This window comes from Rhinatrema bivittatum, chromosome 7 (genome assembly GCF_901001135.1).
Source record: "Rhinatrema bivittatum chromosome 7, aRhiBiv1.1, whole genome shotgun sequence".
In the NCBI taxonomy this organism is placed as follows: domain Eukaryota; kingdom Metazoa; phylum Chordata; class Amphibia; order Gymnophiona; family Rhinatrematidae; genus Rhinatrema; species Rhinatrema bivittatum.
The window spans coordinates 84,200,299-84,218,740 of NC_042621.1; the positions used below are offsets into that span (position 1 = coordinate 84,200,299).

General features: G+C 41.5%; 1 protein-coding gene across 2 annotated transcripts in view; it reads left to right on the top strand.

Moving 5' to 3' along the window:
* NFATC3 (nuclear factor of activated T cells 3) overlaps window positions 1-18,442 on the top strand; it is a 248,749-nt gene that overhangs the window by 153,063 nt on the left and 77,244 nt on the right. For both annotated transcript variants that reach the window (XM_029608593.1, XM_029608592.1), the window contains exon 6: window positions 2,045-2,185. In XM_029608593.1, the coding sequence (XP_029464453.1) occupies window positions 2,045-2,185 (141 nt within the window). The remainder of the gene's footprint in view (window positions 1-2,044; window positions 2,186-18,442) is intronic.

An 18,442-nucleotide genomic window follows, 5' to 3' on the forward strand; every position in this document is an offset into this window, starting at 1 on the left:
TTGTGAGGCAAGACTTGCCCTGGGTAAAGCCATGCTGACTTTGTTCCATTAAACCATGTCTTTCTATATGGTCTGTGATTTTGATGTTTAGATTACTTTCTACTAACAAGACTCATGCGTTCTCCCTTTGATTCCATGGATTCCTGCGATGTTAAATTTCTTCCATGGAAGGTTCTCTTCCTAGTAGCTATTACATCTGCTAGAAGGGTTAGTGAGTTACAAGCACTTGTCACATACTCACCCTCTACAAGGTTCCTACATGACAGAGTAGTCCTCCGTACTCACCCAAAATTCCTTCCCAAGGTAGTTACGGAATTCTACTTGATTCAGTCCATAGTCTTGCCCACATTCTTCCCAAGACCTCACTCTCACCAAGGTGAAAGGGTTTTGCACACCTTAGACTGTAAACGTGCACTTGCATATTACCTAGACCGCACTGCAGTCCATAGGAAATCCACCCAACTCTGTTTCGTTTGATAAAAACAAACCGGGTAAAGCAGTGGGCAAACAAACGCTCTCTAACTGGCTTGCAGATTGTATAAAGTTCTGCTATAAAAAAGCAAGCCTTCCTCTCCAGGGACGAGTAAAGGCGCATTCGGTAAGAGCAATGTCAACTTCAGTAGCACACTATCGTTCACTACCAATGGCTGACATTTGTAAAGCTGCAACATGGATTTCTCTTCACACCTTTGCAGCTCATTATTGTTTGGACAAGGAAGGACAACAAGATTTAGCCTACGGACAATCTGTCTTAAAGAACTTGTTTCCAGCGTAATCCCAACTCCTTCCACATCCAATCTGCTGTGATTTCAGATTGCCTAATTTTTTACAACAGTACACCAGTTGTGCCCGTTGCACAAGTTGTTTGCTGTTGGTCCAATACAAGAATGACTCAGCCTGTAGCTTGCTAATCACCCATATGTGAGGATTATCATCCTGCTTGTCCTGAGATAAAGCAAAATTTGCTTACCTGTAATAGGTGTTATCCCAGGACAGCAGGATGTAGTCCTCACGAAACCCGCCCGCCACCCCGCGGAGTTGGGTCCGATATGTTTTATTATTTTATTTTTGCTAACGCTTATTGCTACACACGAGACTGAAGGGAGAGACCCCCTGTGGCTCGAGGGATCATGGCATGCTGGGAATGCTCAAGTGGGCTCAGTGTGCCAGTCAAAAGTTTCTAGTAACTTTGACAGAAAGTTTTCCGTGATAGGGCTCCGTCCAGTGTCGTCACCCATATGTGAAGACTACATACTGCTGCCCTGGGATAACACCTATTTCAGGTAAGCAGTTTTGCTTTCTGTAGGTTCCCTATTGGCAACTTCAACTCCCCTCCCCTCCCTCATCATGAATTTGTGGTGATGCTGTGACCTGCCTCCAACTCCGATGAGTTCTGGAAACATCCTTGGGGTGGAGGCATCTGTGCTAGAGGGAGTCCAGAGCGAGTCTTGATCATCGAGCGTCTGAAGATCAGCAGTTCATGTCCGTAACTTATGCGAGTGGTGTCATCAGTGATAGTGCTAAATGGACTTCTCTTCCAGAAATTTCTTAGAAACTTTTGAATGCTTCTGAGCATGCCGTAGAATGCCTCAGGCAGCAATTTCCCATTGTCAGTGCTGGATAGATTTTTGAGAGCCGCTTTTCAGTTTTCAGGCTGTTTGGTCTAGTCTTTGCCTAGTGCAGGGATGGCGAACTCCAGTCCTCGAGGGCTGCAAACAGGCCAGGTTTCAGGATATCCACAATGAGCATGCATGAGAGAGATTTACATCCAATGGAGGCAGTGCATGCAGATCTTTCTCATGCATATTCATTGTGGATATCCTGAAAACCTAGCCTTGTTGCGGCCCTCGAGGACTGCCATCCCTGGACTAGTCTGTCAACTTTTTTTTTTCCTTAAATTTAAATGCAATTGGCATAGATCTCTGGAATAATCTCCAGGAATACTTTGTGGTAGTTTTGGCTTTGAATTTTAAATATCATGTTAGACTTTAATACTTCTACAGATTACATAATTTCTTCTGCTAATTGGTTCTTTTCAAAACAGCTCAGCGATCTGCTCAAGAACTGCCTCAGATTGAGAAATATAACATCAACAGTTGCTCTGTAAATGGTGGATTTGAAATGGTTGTAATGGGCTCGAATTTCCTTCCTGACTCAAAAATTATATTTTCTGAAAAAGGACAAGGTAAGTTAGTTTTACTTATGTGTTTATCTTTGTAAAGATGATACCCTAATCTGAAAATTCGCCATAATAGGCTTTAATGGCATTCTCTTAAATATCACAAATTGCCCTGTAATGTTTTTGCAAAATCCCACTCCTTATTGGTTCAACAGGTGAAAACATGGAAATGTGTCACTCTTAAGTTGATGCAGAGATCCAGGCATAAGTAAATAGGAATAAGGGTGAACCAATTGATATATGTACCTAGATTTGTAGAAGTCATTTGATAAAGTCCCACGTGAGAGACTAAAGGACATTATAAAGCCATGGGCTGATGGCAGTGTCCTGTTCTGGATTGGTAATTTAAGAGCTAGGAAGTGGAGAGTAGGTCTGAAAGGTCAGTTTTGCCAGTAGAGAGAGCCCAGAGATCTGTACTGGGAGCAGTATTTAGCATATTTATAAATGATTTAGAAAAAGAAGCAATCAGCGAGGTGACCAGATTTGAAAATAACAGAAAAGTATTCAAATTAGTTGATTGTGAAGAATTAAAGGAGGATGTTGCAAGACTGTGGAACTTGGGCATCTAAATGGCAGATAAATTTCAATGTGGCCAAGTGCAAAATGATGCACATAGGAAAATTAATCCCATGTATACACAATGCTAGGCTGTATATTAGGAATTATCACCCAAGAAAAGGATCTTGTGGTTGTTGTAGACAACATATTGAAATCTTCAGCTCAGTGTGCAGAAGCAATTGAAAAAGCAACCAGAATACTAGAAATTATTTTTCTGAAAAAACAGAAAAATAAAACCAGAAATGTCTTAGCTGATTTGTGATGTGGCCATACCTTGAGCATTGTGCAGAATTTTGATCAACATACCTTGAAAAGGGGGAGCTAGAGCGAAGGAAGGAGAGAGCCGCCAGCTTTACCCCGAGGAGAACTGTGCAACAGGAGCCCCTGGGAACATCTTGTCGGTGAGAACAGCTGAGCCGTGATTGACGACGCGAGGGGCGTGGCTACAGACTATAAGAACTGCTGTAGCGTGGCCTATTACCGGGGAGCTAGAGCGAAGGAAGGAGAGAGCCGCCAGCTTTACCCCGAGGAGAACTGTGCAACAGGAGCCCCTGGGAACATCTTGCCGGTGAGAACAGCTGAGCCGTGATTGACGACGCGAGGGGCGTGGCTACAGACTATAAGAACTGCTGTAGCGTGGCCTATTACCGGGGAGCTAGAGCGAAGGAAGGAGAGAGCCGCCAGCTTTACCCCGAGGAGAACTGTGCAACAGGAGCCCCTGGGAACATCTTGCCGGTGAGAACAGCTGAGCCGTGATTGACGACGCGAGGGGCGTGGCTACAGACTATAAGAACTGCTGTAGCGTGGCCTATTACCGGGGAGCTAGAGCGAAGGAAGGAGAGAGCCGCCAGCTTTACCCCGAGGAGAACTGTGCAACAGGAGCCCCTGGGAACATCTTGCCGGTGAGAACAGCTGAGCCGTGATTGACGATGCGAGGGGTGTGGCTACAGACTATAAGAACTGCTGTAGCGCAGCGTTGCCGCCGGCGCGACGTCAAAGCCGCTCGCGTCAAAGGGGCGAGCGGCTTTGTCCGGGGAAGTCTGGGCGTCTGGGGAAATTTCTGGCGTTTTCTTAACTTGGATGGGGAAGAAAAGAAAAGCCAAGTTAGTGACGACATCCCCAGCGCAGCAACAGCATAAAGGCCCTATGGACCAGCATGTTGTTAGACAGAGAATTTCGCCAAGTGAGGTCGAAGGGGGAGGAGTATCCTTGGCCTCCCTAAGTCCCGGCAACGGACCTCTATCTCCACCTCAGCCATTCAGGTCTCCATCGACCGAAGAGGCACAAGAACTGGTAGGAATAGTGCCCTTGGAGGTAAACTTGCTTAGGCAAGTAGACACCAAAGGGTCTAAAGACGTTTTATATGTTAAAAATGTTAGAAGCCCCACCAGATGATATTGGTATAGGCATTAGTCCAGTTCCTCCGGATAATGTATCTTTAGGTGATTTATGGCAGTTGATTGTGAAAATAGATAACAATATTGCAATAATGAATAAGTCCTTATCTGCTGTGATCCAAGCTAATACGAATATAATTACTCAACATGATACAAAAATTGTTAATTGTGAAAAACAAATAACTGATTTAAATTCAAAGATCCAATTAATGCAGAATTCACAGAATGTATTTATGCAGGATAGTTTGATCCTGCATAAAGAGAATGAAAGATTAGAAAATATATTACGATCAAAGAATCTGAGATTGGTGAATTTCCCTCAGACACGTTTGTTATCTCAGTTTGAAATGTTTAAAAAATTTCTAAAAGAAATTTTGCAATATAAAGACGAGGATATTCCTAAAGTATCTAAGATTTTTTATTTCACTATAAGATCTAGAAGAAATGAACGGAATTCACAGATAGAAGATCCTCCAAGTTTAGGAGTATCTACCTTCTTGGAGGAATCTATCGATTTAATTGAGAAAAGAGCAACTCTTTTTGTTACTTTATTCGCTGAACAGGATAAGGACAATATTTTTAGAAAGTTTTTCCAATTAAAAGATATATCTTTTTGTGGGCAAAGGGTCCAAATTTTTCCTGATGTTGCTCGACCTACTCAGGCAAGGAGAAAGTATTTTCTATCCTTAAAACATCGAGTTGTAGGAGTTGGAGCAACATTTTTCCTCAAATTCCCTTGTGTTTGTCAAATAACATACCAAGGGAAGAAATTTAGATTTGTGGACCCGACCCATCTTGAAACTTTCTTGTCAGATAAATCACAGGTATAACTAATTAGAGATAGAGGTGTATTAAAAAAGATAGTCAAATTCTCCTTCCTTTTATGTTTCTGCTAATGAAATCTCAATCCTAGAATTATTGGGACTGATTTATTATTAGCAAATGATATATAAATCTTGTTTTTATATATAACAGTTGCCTTTCCCCCAATTATGTGAAATGTAAAACAATTATTGTTTGTGTGTATTGATTATAAGTATTTAATTATGGTTGTGGAACATATTTCCTGTTTTCCTTTTCATGATATTGTCATTGAAGAAACTTAATAAAGTATAAATAAAAAAAAAAAATAAAAAAAAACATACTTTGAAAAATATATAGCAGAACTGAAAAAGGACAGCAAAATGATTATGTAGCTCCCTATGTAGGTTAAGGCTCTTCAGCTTGAAGAAGAGATGAGTATATTATAGAGGTTTATAAAATTGTGTGATATGGAACAGGTTAATAGGGAATGGTATTTTATACTATCAATATATATAACTAGGGTGAGAGGGCACTCCCTGAAACGTAAGAGGTAGTAGATATAAAACAAATTGAAAAAAGGTTTTTGTTTTGTTTTTTTAGGGCAATTAAACTATGGAACTTATTGTCAGAAAATATAATTTAAGGCTACTAATATAACTGGATTTAAAAAAGGTTTGAATAAGTTTCTGGAGGACAGGTCCATAAATAATAGCTAGACTTTGGTTTCTCCCATTCTAAATTCTTGGAGAGAGCAGCATGACTTTCATATTGGGATTTGCCAGGTACTTTCAGGCAACCTGGATGGACTACTGTCTAAGCCAAGATATCCAGCTTGAGGGACCATTGGTTTGATCCAGTGTGCCATTTTTTATATTCTTAAACATGTTGAGACTATTCAGTCATTTAACCTGGGTAACACCTAAGTTATTTGACTAAATGTCAAGTTTTAAAATTCTTCTGGTACTTTTCTGGCTGGCTGGTTAAACAGGTAAATCGTTATCCGGGTAAAAGCTGAATAAGTAATAGGAGTTACGGGGCGGGGACAGCTTAACCAATAAGCTTACCTGGCTAACTCCAGTATTTACCAATAAGTATTACCAATTAACTATTAAATATTACCTGGCTAACTCCAGTATTGTGGTTTTCCCCCATAACTCTCCCTTCCCCCCCCCCCCCCACCGGCTCATTTCCCCGAGGCTTAGGCCTCTTTTCCTATTCATATTATTATTAAACTTACTCTTTTTAATATTCTGTTATATCTACCACGTTATAGGGTAGTGTATTCCCTTATATTGCTAAAGTTTTCACATATCTGTCTTAGTTCCCCGCACATTCCTTGTTCCAATGTTACATTTCCCCACACTGTTTTATTTCCCCGAACGTTCTTTGTTCCTATGTTTCATTGTATACGCCTCCCGGCGACTGTTTTCAGTTCCATGTAAACCGGTGCGATATGTATCCTGTACAGGAGCATCGGTATAGAAAAGTTAAAAATAAATAAATAAATTTATTAGCCAAATAAGTTAATCTGCTCACTGTAAATGTTCTCCCAAGCAGGTCTAAAATTATCCAGTCTCATGTGGATGGATACTTTTAGTTTTAACCGGCAATATTCAAAAGATGACTTCAAAAAAAGAATGTCCTGACGGGCCTAGTGGTGTGAATGAGTAACCATGGGCCCTAACAGGCTGAGCAAACCCCCAAGCTTCTGTAAGAGGGGTCTGTTCTGTTTGGTATAGTTCGAGATCAGGGGTACCTCGGGGCTCTCTACTATCCCCCATTTTATTAAATGTTCTGGAAACATATGACATATTTTTTAAATCATATGCCGCTGCTATCCAGCTTCTGTTTCCCATTGGTCCAGATGTGCAGGAAGATTTAATGAGGTCAATACATGTCTGTAAGATATACGTATTTGGGTGTGTTGAAAAAACAAATTTAAGTCCACAAAAATCATAAGGTGTTTGGCTTTCGAATGTCCTGACCGAACACTATCATCCCTTTTCAAAAGGCCCAGCAACGCGCGTAAGTCCCAGGGCTTTATTAAAAGGGTGGGAAGGGGCGTGGGAGGGGCAGTCCAGGGGTGGGGTCAGAGGCATCAGGCAGTGGCTATTTGCCGCTGTGCTTGGGATCGCACGCAACTTGTGCCTGCCCAGAGGCAGGTACAAAAGGTAAATTAAAAATTGTGGGGGGGGAGGGGGTTTAGAGTAGGGGGAGGAAAGGTTAGTGGAAGGGGTAGGAAGGTCAGGTTAGGGGGAAGGGAACGGGGGAAGGCAGCGTGGCTCGCGTGCACGCAAGGTGCATAATTGCACCCCCTTTTGCACGCGCATGTTATAAAATCAGGCGTACATATGCGTGCGCTGGGTACCACGCGAACATGTAGGCCGCATGCGCTTCTTTTAAAATCTACCCCTAAATGTTTTACAGACTGGGCTTTTTAAATTAAAGATGCTAAGGCATCTTGAATTTCATATGATGATTTTTGTACCCTAGTACAGGCATTCCTTTTAACTACCAAAGATGATTACAATTCTCTTTATGTGGGGCTCCTGAAAATGAGGATTAAGGCTCTGAGTGTTGTAGAATTCTGCAGCCAGGTTAATTTTGGGAGGTCATTGAGGAACATGCTACGCCATTATTGAAAACATTACTGTGGTTACCTGTGGAATTGGTTTTAAATGTGTAAATAGCCAGGCTCCTTTTTTTCTGAACTTGTTCTCCCCTAATAACTCTTGCCTCTTTGCTTTCCACTCATTTATTTGTTTGCAGATCTCTTCATAAAGACATGCCCATTTTTAAGAAACGTGTTGTGTTGCCATGTCAGTGTCTGAGCCAGTGCTATGGAACACTCTGCCTACGGCATTTCGTTTGTCTTGATCTTGCAGTTTTTCTTAAGTTATGATTTATTTGTTTCAGAAAGCATTTGGACAATGTTAGGAATTATTAGGAAGGGAATGGTTAATAGAACGGAAAATGTCATAATGCCTCTGTACCGCTCCATGGTGAGATCGCACCTTGAATACTGTGTACAATTCTGGTCGCCGCATCTCAAAAAAGATATAGTTGCGATGGAGAAGGTACAGAGAAGGGCAACCAAAATGATAAAGGGGATGGAACAGCTCCCCTATGAGGAAAGGCTGAAGAGGATAGGGCTGTTCAGCTTGGAGAAGAGACGGCTGAGGGGGGATATGATAGAGGTCTTTAAGATCATGAGAAGTCTTGAACGAGTAGATGTGACTCGGTTATTTACACTTTCGAATAATAGAAGGACTAGGGGGCATTCCATGAAGTTAGCAAGTAACACATTTAAGACTAATCGGAGAAAATTCTTTTTCACTCAACGCACAATAAAGCTCTGGAATTTGTTGCCAGAGGATGTGGTTAGTGCAGTTAGTGTAGCTGGGTTCAAAAAAGGTTTGGATAAGTTCTTGGAGGAGAAGTCCATTAATGGCTATTAATCAATTATACTTGGGGAATAGCCACTGCTATTAATTGCATCAGTCACTAACCAACCTCTTTCCCTTTTCAACAATACACCAACTTAAACATACAAGGGAAGCCTTGTTTGGTGGTAGTCTTGTACGGAGGTTTTTCGATAAGGGTAACCGATTTGCAGTTATCCTTTCCTTAGCCTCCGTCTATTATTCTTTTATTAAGTTCAAAAATGTTTCTAAAGATGCTCTTTTTTGTGTAATTTTTCAATTTTTTCTTAAGATCCCTTCTCCCCTGCTGCTTTTCCGACCCACTACAATTTTTATTTCATACTTATCAAGGTCGTCGCCTTTATTGGTGTCTCATGGGTACGGAGCTGCATGTCCGACACGGGCCATGTTTCGGCACTATGTGCCTGCTTCAGGGACTACGGGAGAAACTACTGTGTCCTGTACAGGGTTCACAGCATACAGTTGACTTTTCAAAACTTCTTCTGTCTGACATGCGACGCCTTCTGTGTTTGCCTGTGTTTGAAAGGATAACTGCAAATCGGTTACCCTTATCGAAAAACCTCTGTACAAGACTACCACCAAACAAGGCTTCCCTTGTATGTTTAAGTTGGTGTATTAATTGCATCAGTAGCATGGGTTCTTCTTAGTGTTTGGGTACTTGCCAGGTTCTTTTGGCCTGGTTTTGGCCTCTGTTGGAAACAGGATGCTGGGCTTGATGGACCCTTGGTCTGACCCAGCATGGCAAATTCTTATGTTCTTATGACAATTGCTCATTTGTTCTATGATTCAGCATTTAATCTGTTTTAATTTGTAAATTGTATTTTAACTGTTTTATTATGAGTGGTACTATGGTGATCGGCCCAATATGGCTTTTCTGCTATGGGCAGAATGTGAGCTTTTTAAATAAATACAATAGCAAACAACAACACTAACTAGTTAAACATTAAAAGAAAAATAAAAGCACTCAACATCTCTAGAAAACCACTACTAATGGCAAGTCCTTTGAGCCCAATGATCAAAAGTACACACGAGGCATCAAATGTGTGCGTAAAGTAGATGCGCAGAGATTTATGCCAGTATTTATAAACTATATGGCAGGAGCAGCTCATTTTATAAAGTATCACGTATTTCTGCCTCAAAAGTATCTGTATACATTTGTAATAACAGCAATGTTTTGTAAACTGAATAAAGGAACTCCACAGTTTCCAGGATGCTATCAATTTCCCGGACCTTGGATTTTCACTGCTATAGCATCACCCAAATAGCTTCAGGGATGCCGGGGTTCACTGGGGTAGAGGTATAGACCTCCGAGGCTCTTATTACAGTCGTGGGGATTCTCAACACATTTAAATTCACCCATGTCTTACTCACTGACCAGTAGATACTCACTGTAGAAGAGTTCAGTAGACTGGAAGGCACCTAATAGCACAGCAGGGAGCTAGTCGTGGTGTTCAATGAAAGAATTTTAATTTAACTTGAAAAATAAAATCCACGCCAAGATTGCAAAAATCATAAACAACAAAAGAAAAATTATAATTACAAAAGCCACAGTTTCTTCATTCATGGTACTAGCTCTCTCCTCTCACTGAGTCAGTGTCCAAAACACCTTCCCCATAGAGGGTAGAAAATTCTCTTCCCAAAATGTCAGCAAGAAATACAGATTAGAACAAACTTCCTTCAACAAACTGGATACAAAACGTCTATCACTCAATAGTCTCTTCCCCACTGTTAACTGGTTGTAGGTTGAAGCCACTGTGTACTTGTTGTTATTATTTAGGAGAGCTGTGGGTGGATCCTTGGACCGGTGGCAGATGACCATGCCCCTGGGGGAAGATCCTGAGAGGGACCATCGGTCAGGCTCAAAGTTAGGAGACAGACACACACTAGTTCTTTTATTAGACAGTATACTGAACCACCAGAGGTAACAGTAGTGAGCAGGAATGCCCGGCTGGTCTGTAGTCCCTCAGATACTGGAACAGCGATCCCTGGAGGCTGAGCTGTAGAGAAACTGAAATATAGTGAGTAGGCAGGGTAAGCAGAGATCATGTACTGAACCAGTTGGAAACACTCACACAATGTCTCATAGAAGCCCAGGAGCTGGAATGTATAGGCCCTCGAGGAGCGAGTACCTGGTTCCAGGGAAAGCTCTGAGAGCGATGGTAACTCACAGATGAGGTAGACAGCGATGGCTTCCAGGCAGAAAAATTCCGAAGAAGTCCGGGAACGAGGGCCTTCGAGGAGCGAGTACCAGTTCCAGACTGCAATCTACAAAGTAAGAGAGAACGGGCCCCCGAGGAGCGGGTACCCCTGGTTAGTCCAAGGAGGCAGAGTAGCGTAGATAGCAAGGATATGGATAATGGATAAGGATTTGTTCTAACTTGAGTTGTTAGCAATTCAGAGACCTTTAAATATCTGAAGCGGATGATGTCATCTCAGGGGGACGTACTTGAGGCGGGGCCACGCGTGCGCCCCTAGGCATCAGGTCAACATGGCGGATTGCAGCGTCGGGCCGGTCTGGGGATGCCGGACGAGGTCGATAGAGAGACCCCGCGGCAGCCAGCCTTCCATCAACCCCGGAGGGAGTCGACAATGCGGTAAAGTGGGCGGAGTGGAGACGTCGGGCAGCGACGGTCGCAATAGTACTCCAGGCCTTCCAGAATGGAGGGAAATCCCGCAGATAAGAACTGGTCAAAAATGCAAAATTTCCAAAAACTTCTCCAAACAACTCTCAAAATCTTCCACTGGTGAGCATTGAGGCCTACCAAAACACTACATCCAAAACTCCCTTCTCTCCAATCTCCCACCTCAGAAACTCCAGAGGGGAATCCCTCCTGAGCATGCTCAGATGTAATATGTATACCCCCCCCGAGCCCTTCCCAAAAAGGGGAATGTCAAAAGCTGGGGGAAGTATCTGCCAGAAATGCAAATTCCTCCTGTGGGCTGAAAAAGCTTAATACTGGTATGAAGCTACCATTACAGCAATATGAATATTTTATAAAAAATATACCCATATCTTTTACATATGTAATGATTGTAACAATTTGGGTATAATCAAAAATTAAATATGGAAGCAAGTATTTTATAAAGTATGTGCGTACTCCGCTTCTGAAAATACTTGTGCACATACATTGCATCAGTATCTCTTACATTTCACCCAGACCTCACACCCCAAAACCACAGTCAAATAAAACACTTGAATTTTGCGAGTCAATTAGCAATGTTAAATTACATAAGAATTGCTATGCTGGGTCAAACCAAGGTCCGTCGAGCCCAGCATCATATGTCTGACAGTGGCCAATCCATGTCACAAGTACCTGGCAGATTCCATAAAGTAGATCTATTTCCTGTTACTCCCAGATTTGGAAATGTATGTACGCCTATTGTTTACAAAATAGCTTTCATGAGTACTTCTGAACTCTGCCCCAGAAGGCCCCCAAACCTCCCCTGTTCAGATTCACATGCAACACTGCAAGTACACATATACTGTTGAGCTTTCTGAAATAGCAAATATGCCACATACGGTACATTGTAATTTTATATATGCAACTCTCACATAACTCTTTGAAAATTACTTCGTTTATATAAAAGCCTCTGGGAATAGCGAAGCTTTAACAATGTTTTCTAAATAGTATATAATCCCTAATCAGTTGTAGTGGCCAGGTCTGAATTCCACAGTTCTGGACCATAATGCAACAAGGTTTGCATAAGTTTTATTTGCCACAGAAGCATATCCTGTGCAGAGCGTAATGCTCACCCTGGCACATAATAGGGCAGCTTCTTAAAAAAGAGCTTTAAATATTATGATACATTTAAAATTCTAAAAATAGCCAATGCAATTCTTCTAACACAGGCATTAAATGAACCCCAACTTCAAAAAAAAATCTGATCTGCCATATTCTGAATCAACTGAAGGTGACTTACCTGTTTCTTATGTAAGCCCTTATATAAGGCAAGATGGCTGAATCACCCAGATCTGGTTAACATTTGCAAATATTTTTTGCAAGATATGTTAGGATCCTTCTCTGAATTCTTCTCCGGCCTGCAGGTGGCATTGTGAGGTGCTTGGACTATCTATCCAGTCCTCCCAGCCCAGTTCCACTTGCTCCCCCTACCCTCAAATGTATCTCGTTTCCTGTATAGATTTGTATTTATACTGAGGCAGTTTCATTAGACAGTTGCCTGAGTTTAGTCCTACTTTTCGGTCTTTGTACTCTGGATCTGTTCCTTGTGTAGAAGACTTCTTCATTTCCAGATTCTTCCTACAGCATTCCTGCCTGATCTCCTTCATGGGGATCCTGCCAGATGCTTGTAACCTGGATTGGCCACTGTTGGCAACAGGATACAGGGCATTGATAGACCTTTGGTCTGATTCAGTATGGAAAATCTCATGTACTTATGTACTAACTCAAAGGAAAGGTGGCTGGCCTAGGTGAAAGTCTGTTATGAGTGGTCTAGATTTGACTCCCCTAGAACTAGGCTCCTCTTTTCTGGGCAAGCTTACGGATGACAATAGTCATAACTGATACTTTTGGGTCTCGGGGTACTCCCAATATTTTCTGGGTTTTACTAACTGTTATCAGTGCTTCATTCAAAAGTTCTCCAAGGTAGTGGCTCCACTTACTACCATTACACGTATGAGCACACCAAGAATGTCTTGGAATCCCCAAGCTCTGTGGACCTTTGAAGAACCGAAGCAACTGCATCAACTCCCATTCTGTGTCACCCTAATCCTGCTAAGCCTTTCAACTTAGATATAGATGCCACTGAGGTTTTACGCAGGTGCTGTTTGGTTTCAAAGACTTGATTCAGATTCTTAGTTTCACTCATGTTACCTTTCCTGAAAGTTCTCTCCTGAGGAACACAGCTATGATGTGGAAAACTGAGAACTACTTGCATTAAATGAGCCTTGGAAGAGTGGAGATACCTTTTCCAGTTACCATCCTTACAGATCACAAAATCTACTTTATATTGAGGTTGTGAGATGTTTGAATTCTCGGCAAGCCTGGTGGGCCATGTTCTTGGCCCATTTCCAGTTTCTCCTATTGCCCTGTGTTAAGGCCAATGTGCTATCGTGACAGTTTTCCTCTGAGGAGATCCCTGTTCCTTGTGATAAAGGCCCCGTTATACCAGCCTCCAGGATCGTCGCACAGTCAAGAGTGATTTGGTAGAGAAAATTAATTTGGTATCTTCAGTCCAGGATCCTCCCATAGGGGTTCATTTCGGGTGTACTTTTGTTCCTGATGCTTGCTTCCCAGTTGTTTTCAAATTGAGGCATGATTCCAAACTCACTAGACCTCCAGTGATTAAAAAAACTTTTGAACTGATTTCCAGGATTTTTAGGTGGCCTTCCCTGTTCAAGGATTATAAGACTTATAGTCTATCCTGTATGTGCTAGAACCACTTTCCCTTGTGCTAAACTTTTAGGTGACTTGCAACTGCTCCCGGATTCCTTTTGTATATTGGGCTCCCCTCTCCATAGGCTTCACCATGGACCTTCCAATTTCCACTGACTGTACTGCCATCTTGTTAGCGGACCATTTTTCCCAAAAGCTGTCTTTAGCCCCTCAACTGGCCATCATCTTCATTAGGGAGATGGTCTGTTTACAAGAAATCCCAACTACTATCATATCAGATCGAGGTCCTCAATTTCCAGATTTTGGAGGGCCTCTTGTAAAGATTTGGGTATCAATTTGAAATTTTCATCAGGATGCCATTCTCAGGAAAGAAGGCATATTCTCTGCCCAATTCAAGGCAAGGGTTTTGCCCATAGAATGGCTTAGACATAGTCTACTATATAGTTTCACCCCTGAGGATTTGGATTGGTCTTCAGGGACATCTCTCAAGTGTTCCCAGAACTCCGATGGCACAGTAGACAAGAAAGGGTGTGGGATCATGGAGGAAACCCATGAGTTCTTTACAAGCTGTGTATTAATCTGATTTTGTGAAGAGAAATAAGTCTGTGAACATTTGTATTTTGCTGTTTTCTGGAAGGATTCTACAGTGTAGAGACCTGGACTGAATAATCCTTATTCTTACCTGTTATTTACCTTTGATTTACCTGTAGTGCCTAAGTCAGGAGCTGTCTTGTGTTTATATTTTGAAATAAACCCCTTTATTCCTTCGGGTTTGACAACCATCCTCTTATGGAGATGGTCAACCAAGGCCTTGAGAAGTTGCTTAAATGTTTTGACTCTACTCATTATGATGATTGGGCCAGATTGCTCCTTTGGACTGAATTTTCTCACAGTAATCATGTTAACAGATCTATGGGGATTTCTTCATTCTTCAGTCTATTGCTAACACCCTATTTGTTTATCTCTTGCTTCTCTGGCTATTGAGATTTTTGCAGCCAGTGACTTGGTGTGACACTTACAGAAAACCTGGGTACAGGTATGAAATAATTTGGAGAAAACCAAGACCCAGCAGAAGAAATTTGCTTACCATCATCATAGACATCAACCCCAGTTTCAAGTCGGCGATAAGGTCTGGAGCTCTGTAATCAACATCCAAAGCTCCCATATGCTAAGCTCGGCCCCAAATAAATAGGGCCATATGCCGTTATTTAGAAAAATCAACGCTGTAATCATATGCCTTCAGTTTCGCAACACTCTTAAGATACCATCCTCATTTCAAGTTTCCTTTTTGCAGCCAGCCATGCCAAATCCTTTCAACAGGCAAGGGCCTCCTTCAGAGCCAGTTCTAATTGATGGCTAGTCTGAATTTGAGGTTGAGGAGATTCTGCACTTTAGTGTCCCATAAAAGAGTACAATACTTGGTACATTTCAACAGGTATTGCCCGAAGAAAGATCTTGGGTTCATGCATCTGACTTCCATGCACATTGTCTTTTGAAGACTCAAGAGTAGACTCAAGTAATCTTATGAAATATTTCTTTACAGAGAGAATGGTGGATGTGTGGAACATCCTCCCAGTGGTGGAGATAAAAACAGTATCTGATAGCTCTGAAATTGTCAACATCGGCGGTTACTACCCCAAACCAAATGTACCTGATACTTCACTCTCGACGCATATCCAGCATGGCTCTCTACTTCAACGGCATCGGAGAAAGACTGATACATCACGAATTTCCAGCATAGCTCTCTGCTTCAACGGCAGGGGAAAAGAAAAACTGATACTTCACGCATATCCAGCATAACTTCAACGGCAGGGGAGAAGAAAAAAGGATTCACACTCACAAAGCGGGGAGTAGCTGGCTTGTCACGGCGGTTACTACCCCAAACCAAATGTGCCTGATACTTCACTTTCGATGCATATCCAGCATAGCTCTCTGCTTCAACAGCAGGGGAGAAGATAAACAACCAATAAGGGCTGTATAACATAATCTGGGTAAAAACAAATAAGCATGGGTGTAGCTTGCTTATTGCGGCGGTTACTACTCCTACTACCTCTAACTAATCAAGCTAGATATTTCACTTGGATGCAGCTCCTCCACCGCTCTCTACATTAATGGCGGGGGTGGAAGGGAATTAGAACCAAGAGCTAAGAGAAACAGATAAGTATGGGAGAAGAAATGAGGGAAGCTTGCTGGGCAGACTGGATGGGCCATTTGGTCTTCTTCTGCCGTCATTTCTATGTTTCTATGTTTCTATAAAAAGCCCCCTTTGCCTGTGACTGTACCTGCGCAAAGCACTTTATGGCAGCATTTGCACTTTACCTGAGATTGTTGCTATCTGCTACTGAGAAGTGAGTGCAGTCTCCCAGGGCCTGCCAGACCTGACCATGTGATGGGCCTGCTTGCTCATTAAAAAGCCCCGTTGCCGATGGGCTTGCCAGCTGTGTGTGACCCTTCATGAGCCAGTGGGGCTAAGGACCAGGATTTCTAATATATTCTTGGTGAGTGATTTTTGCTATATGATTTGAATTATTGGATGATTATCATAATTGTGAAAGTCACCCCAAAATGTCAGGTCTGCACTTTATGAAATATTGTGTTTTTAGAATGTTAATGACAACTTTTATTCCGATAGTGCAAGATAGAGGAAGATATGCAAGGATACCAAAAAGCAGGGGCTTTGTGCGAAATAAGATGTCTAGTGCCAATAGATATAATTACCAGCATGAGTCAATTAAGAATAGGGAAGAAGTTATTTGATTGCATATTAAATGCCCTGCCCCCTTTTATCAGATTGGTGTGAGTTCTAGAGTCTGTTATGGATTGGGAGCTGCTACCACTTTTGGAATCATGGCTACCATGGAAACTGGGCCTATCTCCCACACATGATCCTTTGAGAGTCAAGCATGCATATCACCTAGGGCAAGTGAGGCAAAATAATTCAGTGCCTAGAGTAATGATCTTAAAAATTTTGAATAGATGAAGTAAGTTCTACGCACCGGCTGGTTGCTGGCGCTCGCTTCCCCAGGACAGGGCCTAATGGCTACTGTCCCAGCCAGCCTCTGCCCCGCCCATATCCGATCCCCTGGCCTGCCCCTTTGATTGAGTCTGGCACTTCAGTACATATCGGGCCGTTTTTAAAATATGCTCAGTGTGCGCAAGGCCTGGCCACACGTGCATCCCCTTATTTTTTTTACTCGTGCTGGGCTTTTAAAATTTGGGCAATAGTTTTTTTAAGATAATAAATCTCTTTATGCTTTATCTCATATACCTATAATGTTGTTATAAGAAACAACTTAAGGCCAGCAGTAAAAAAAAAAAAAAAAGTGAATTTTTGTTTTGTTAGATTTTTTTTTTTTTTTTTTTTTAGTATATTATATGGCACATTTTAATTTTTTTTTAACTTGAATTTTGTTTTGGTGGACATTGCTTTGGAAAACCTTATTGTCATCTGGAAAGTGATCTATAAATTTTATAAATAAATATTGGGAGGAGGTTTTAACCTAGTCTCCGACTCTTATCTGGATACTTTTCCCACTAAGCCTTTAGGATTTGCTCATCATAATAAGGGTATTCCCTATCTATTTACAACTTTAAATTTAATAGATGTATGAAACAATTTACATCCCATGGATTGAGGTTTTACTTACATTTCCTGAGCACACAACTCTCAATCTAGATTGGACAATTTTTACTATCTACCCTTATCTATATGGGGTTGAGCAGTTCCGAGAAGTTTTAGTGGCAAAATGGAAGGAATTTGACAACTTTAATAAGTCATATCAACCAGACCCCTTACTATATTGGGAAACAGCTAAAGCTGTATTACGAGGGGAAATGATAGCTAACACAGCTCATAGGAAGAAGTTTTTAGCACAAGATATTTTGAGACTGTAACACCAATTGCTGAGCGATTAGCTTATTTAGAATAAAATACCGATGACTATTAATAGAACACAATACATGGCCACTTGAATGAAGTTAAATACTCTTATACATCAAAAAACAAAAAAAGTTGTTTATAATGTAAACTTAGATTTGTTCTTTATGGCAACAAAGCAGGGCGCATGATGGCAATCTTAGTATTTATTTATCATGTATTTATTTATCATGTGTGAACCGGTGAAGGCTTGTCTGATGTGTCGGTATATAAAAACCAATAAACTAAACTAATTTACTTATTTATTTAAAAGCTCTTCTATACCGTCGTTAAGTTAGATAACCATCACTACGGTTAACAGCAAGGCACGATAATGAATAAAGTAAGTGGTATGGATTAGTAAAGCAAAACGTAACAGCTATATTTCATGTTTGAAGAATAAATCAGGTACACTGGTACATTCCACTAAAGAAATGACATTTTTTATCAAGACCGTTATACAGCTGCGCCTGGCAGTCCATCTGCCTTGAAAGGTTATTTGGAGTCTTTCTCTACCATCATAAGATATGCCATACTGGTTCAGACCAAGGGTCCATCAAGCCCAGTGTCCTGACTCCAACAGTAGCAAATCCAAGTCACAAGTACCCAAACATTAAATAAATCCCAAGCTACTAATACTGGCAACAATCAGTGGCTATTTTCTATTAATTAATAGTAGTTTATGACTTCTCCAGGAGCTTATCCAACCCGTTTCTAAATCCAGCTACAGTAGCTGTCTTAACCGCTGCCTTAACCACATCCTCTGGCAACGAATTTTAGAGTTTAATTGT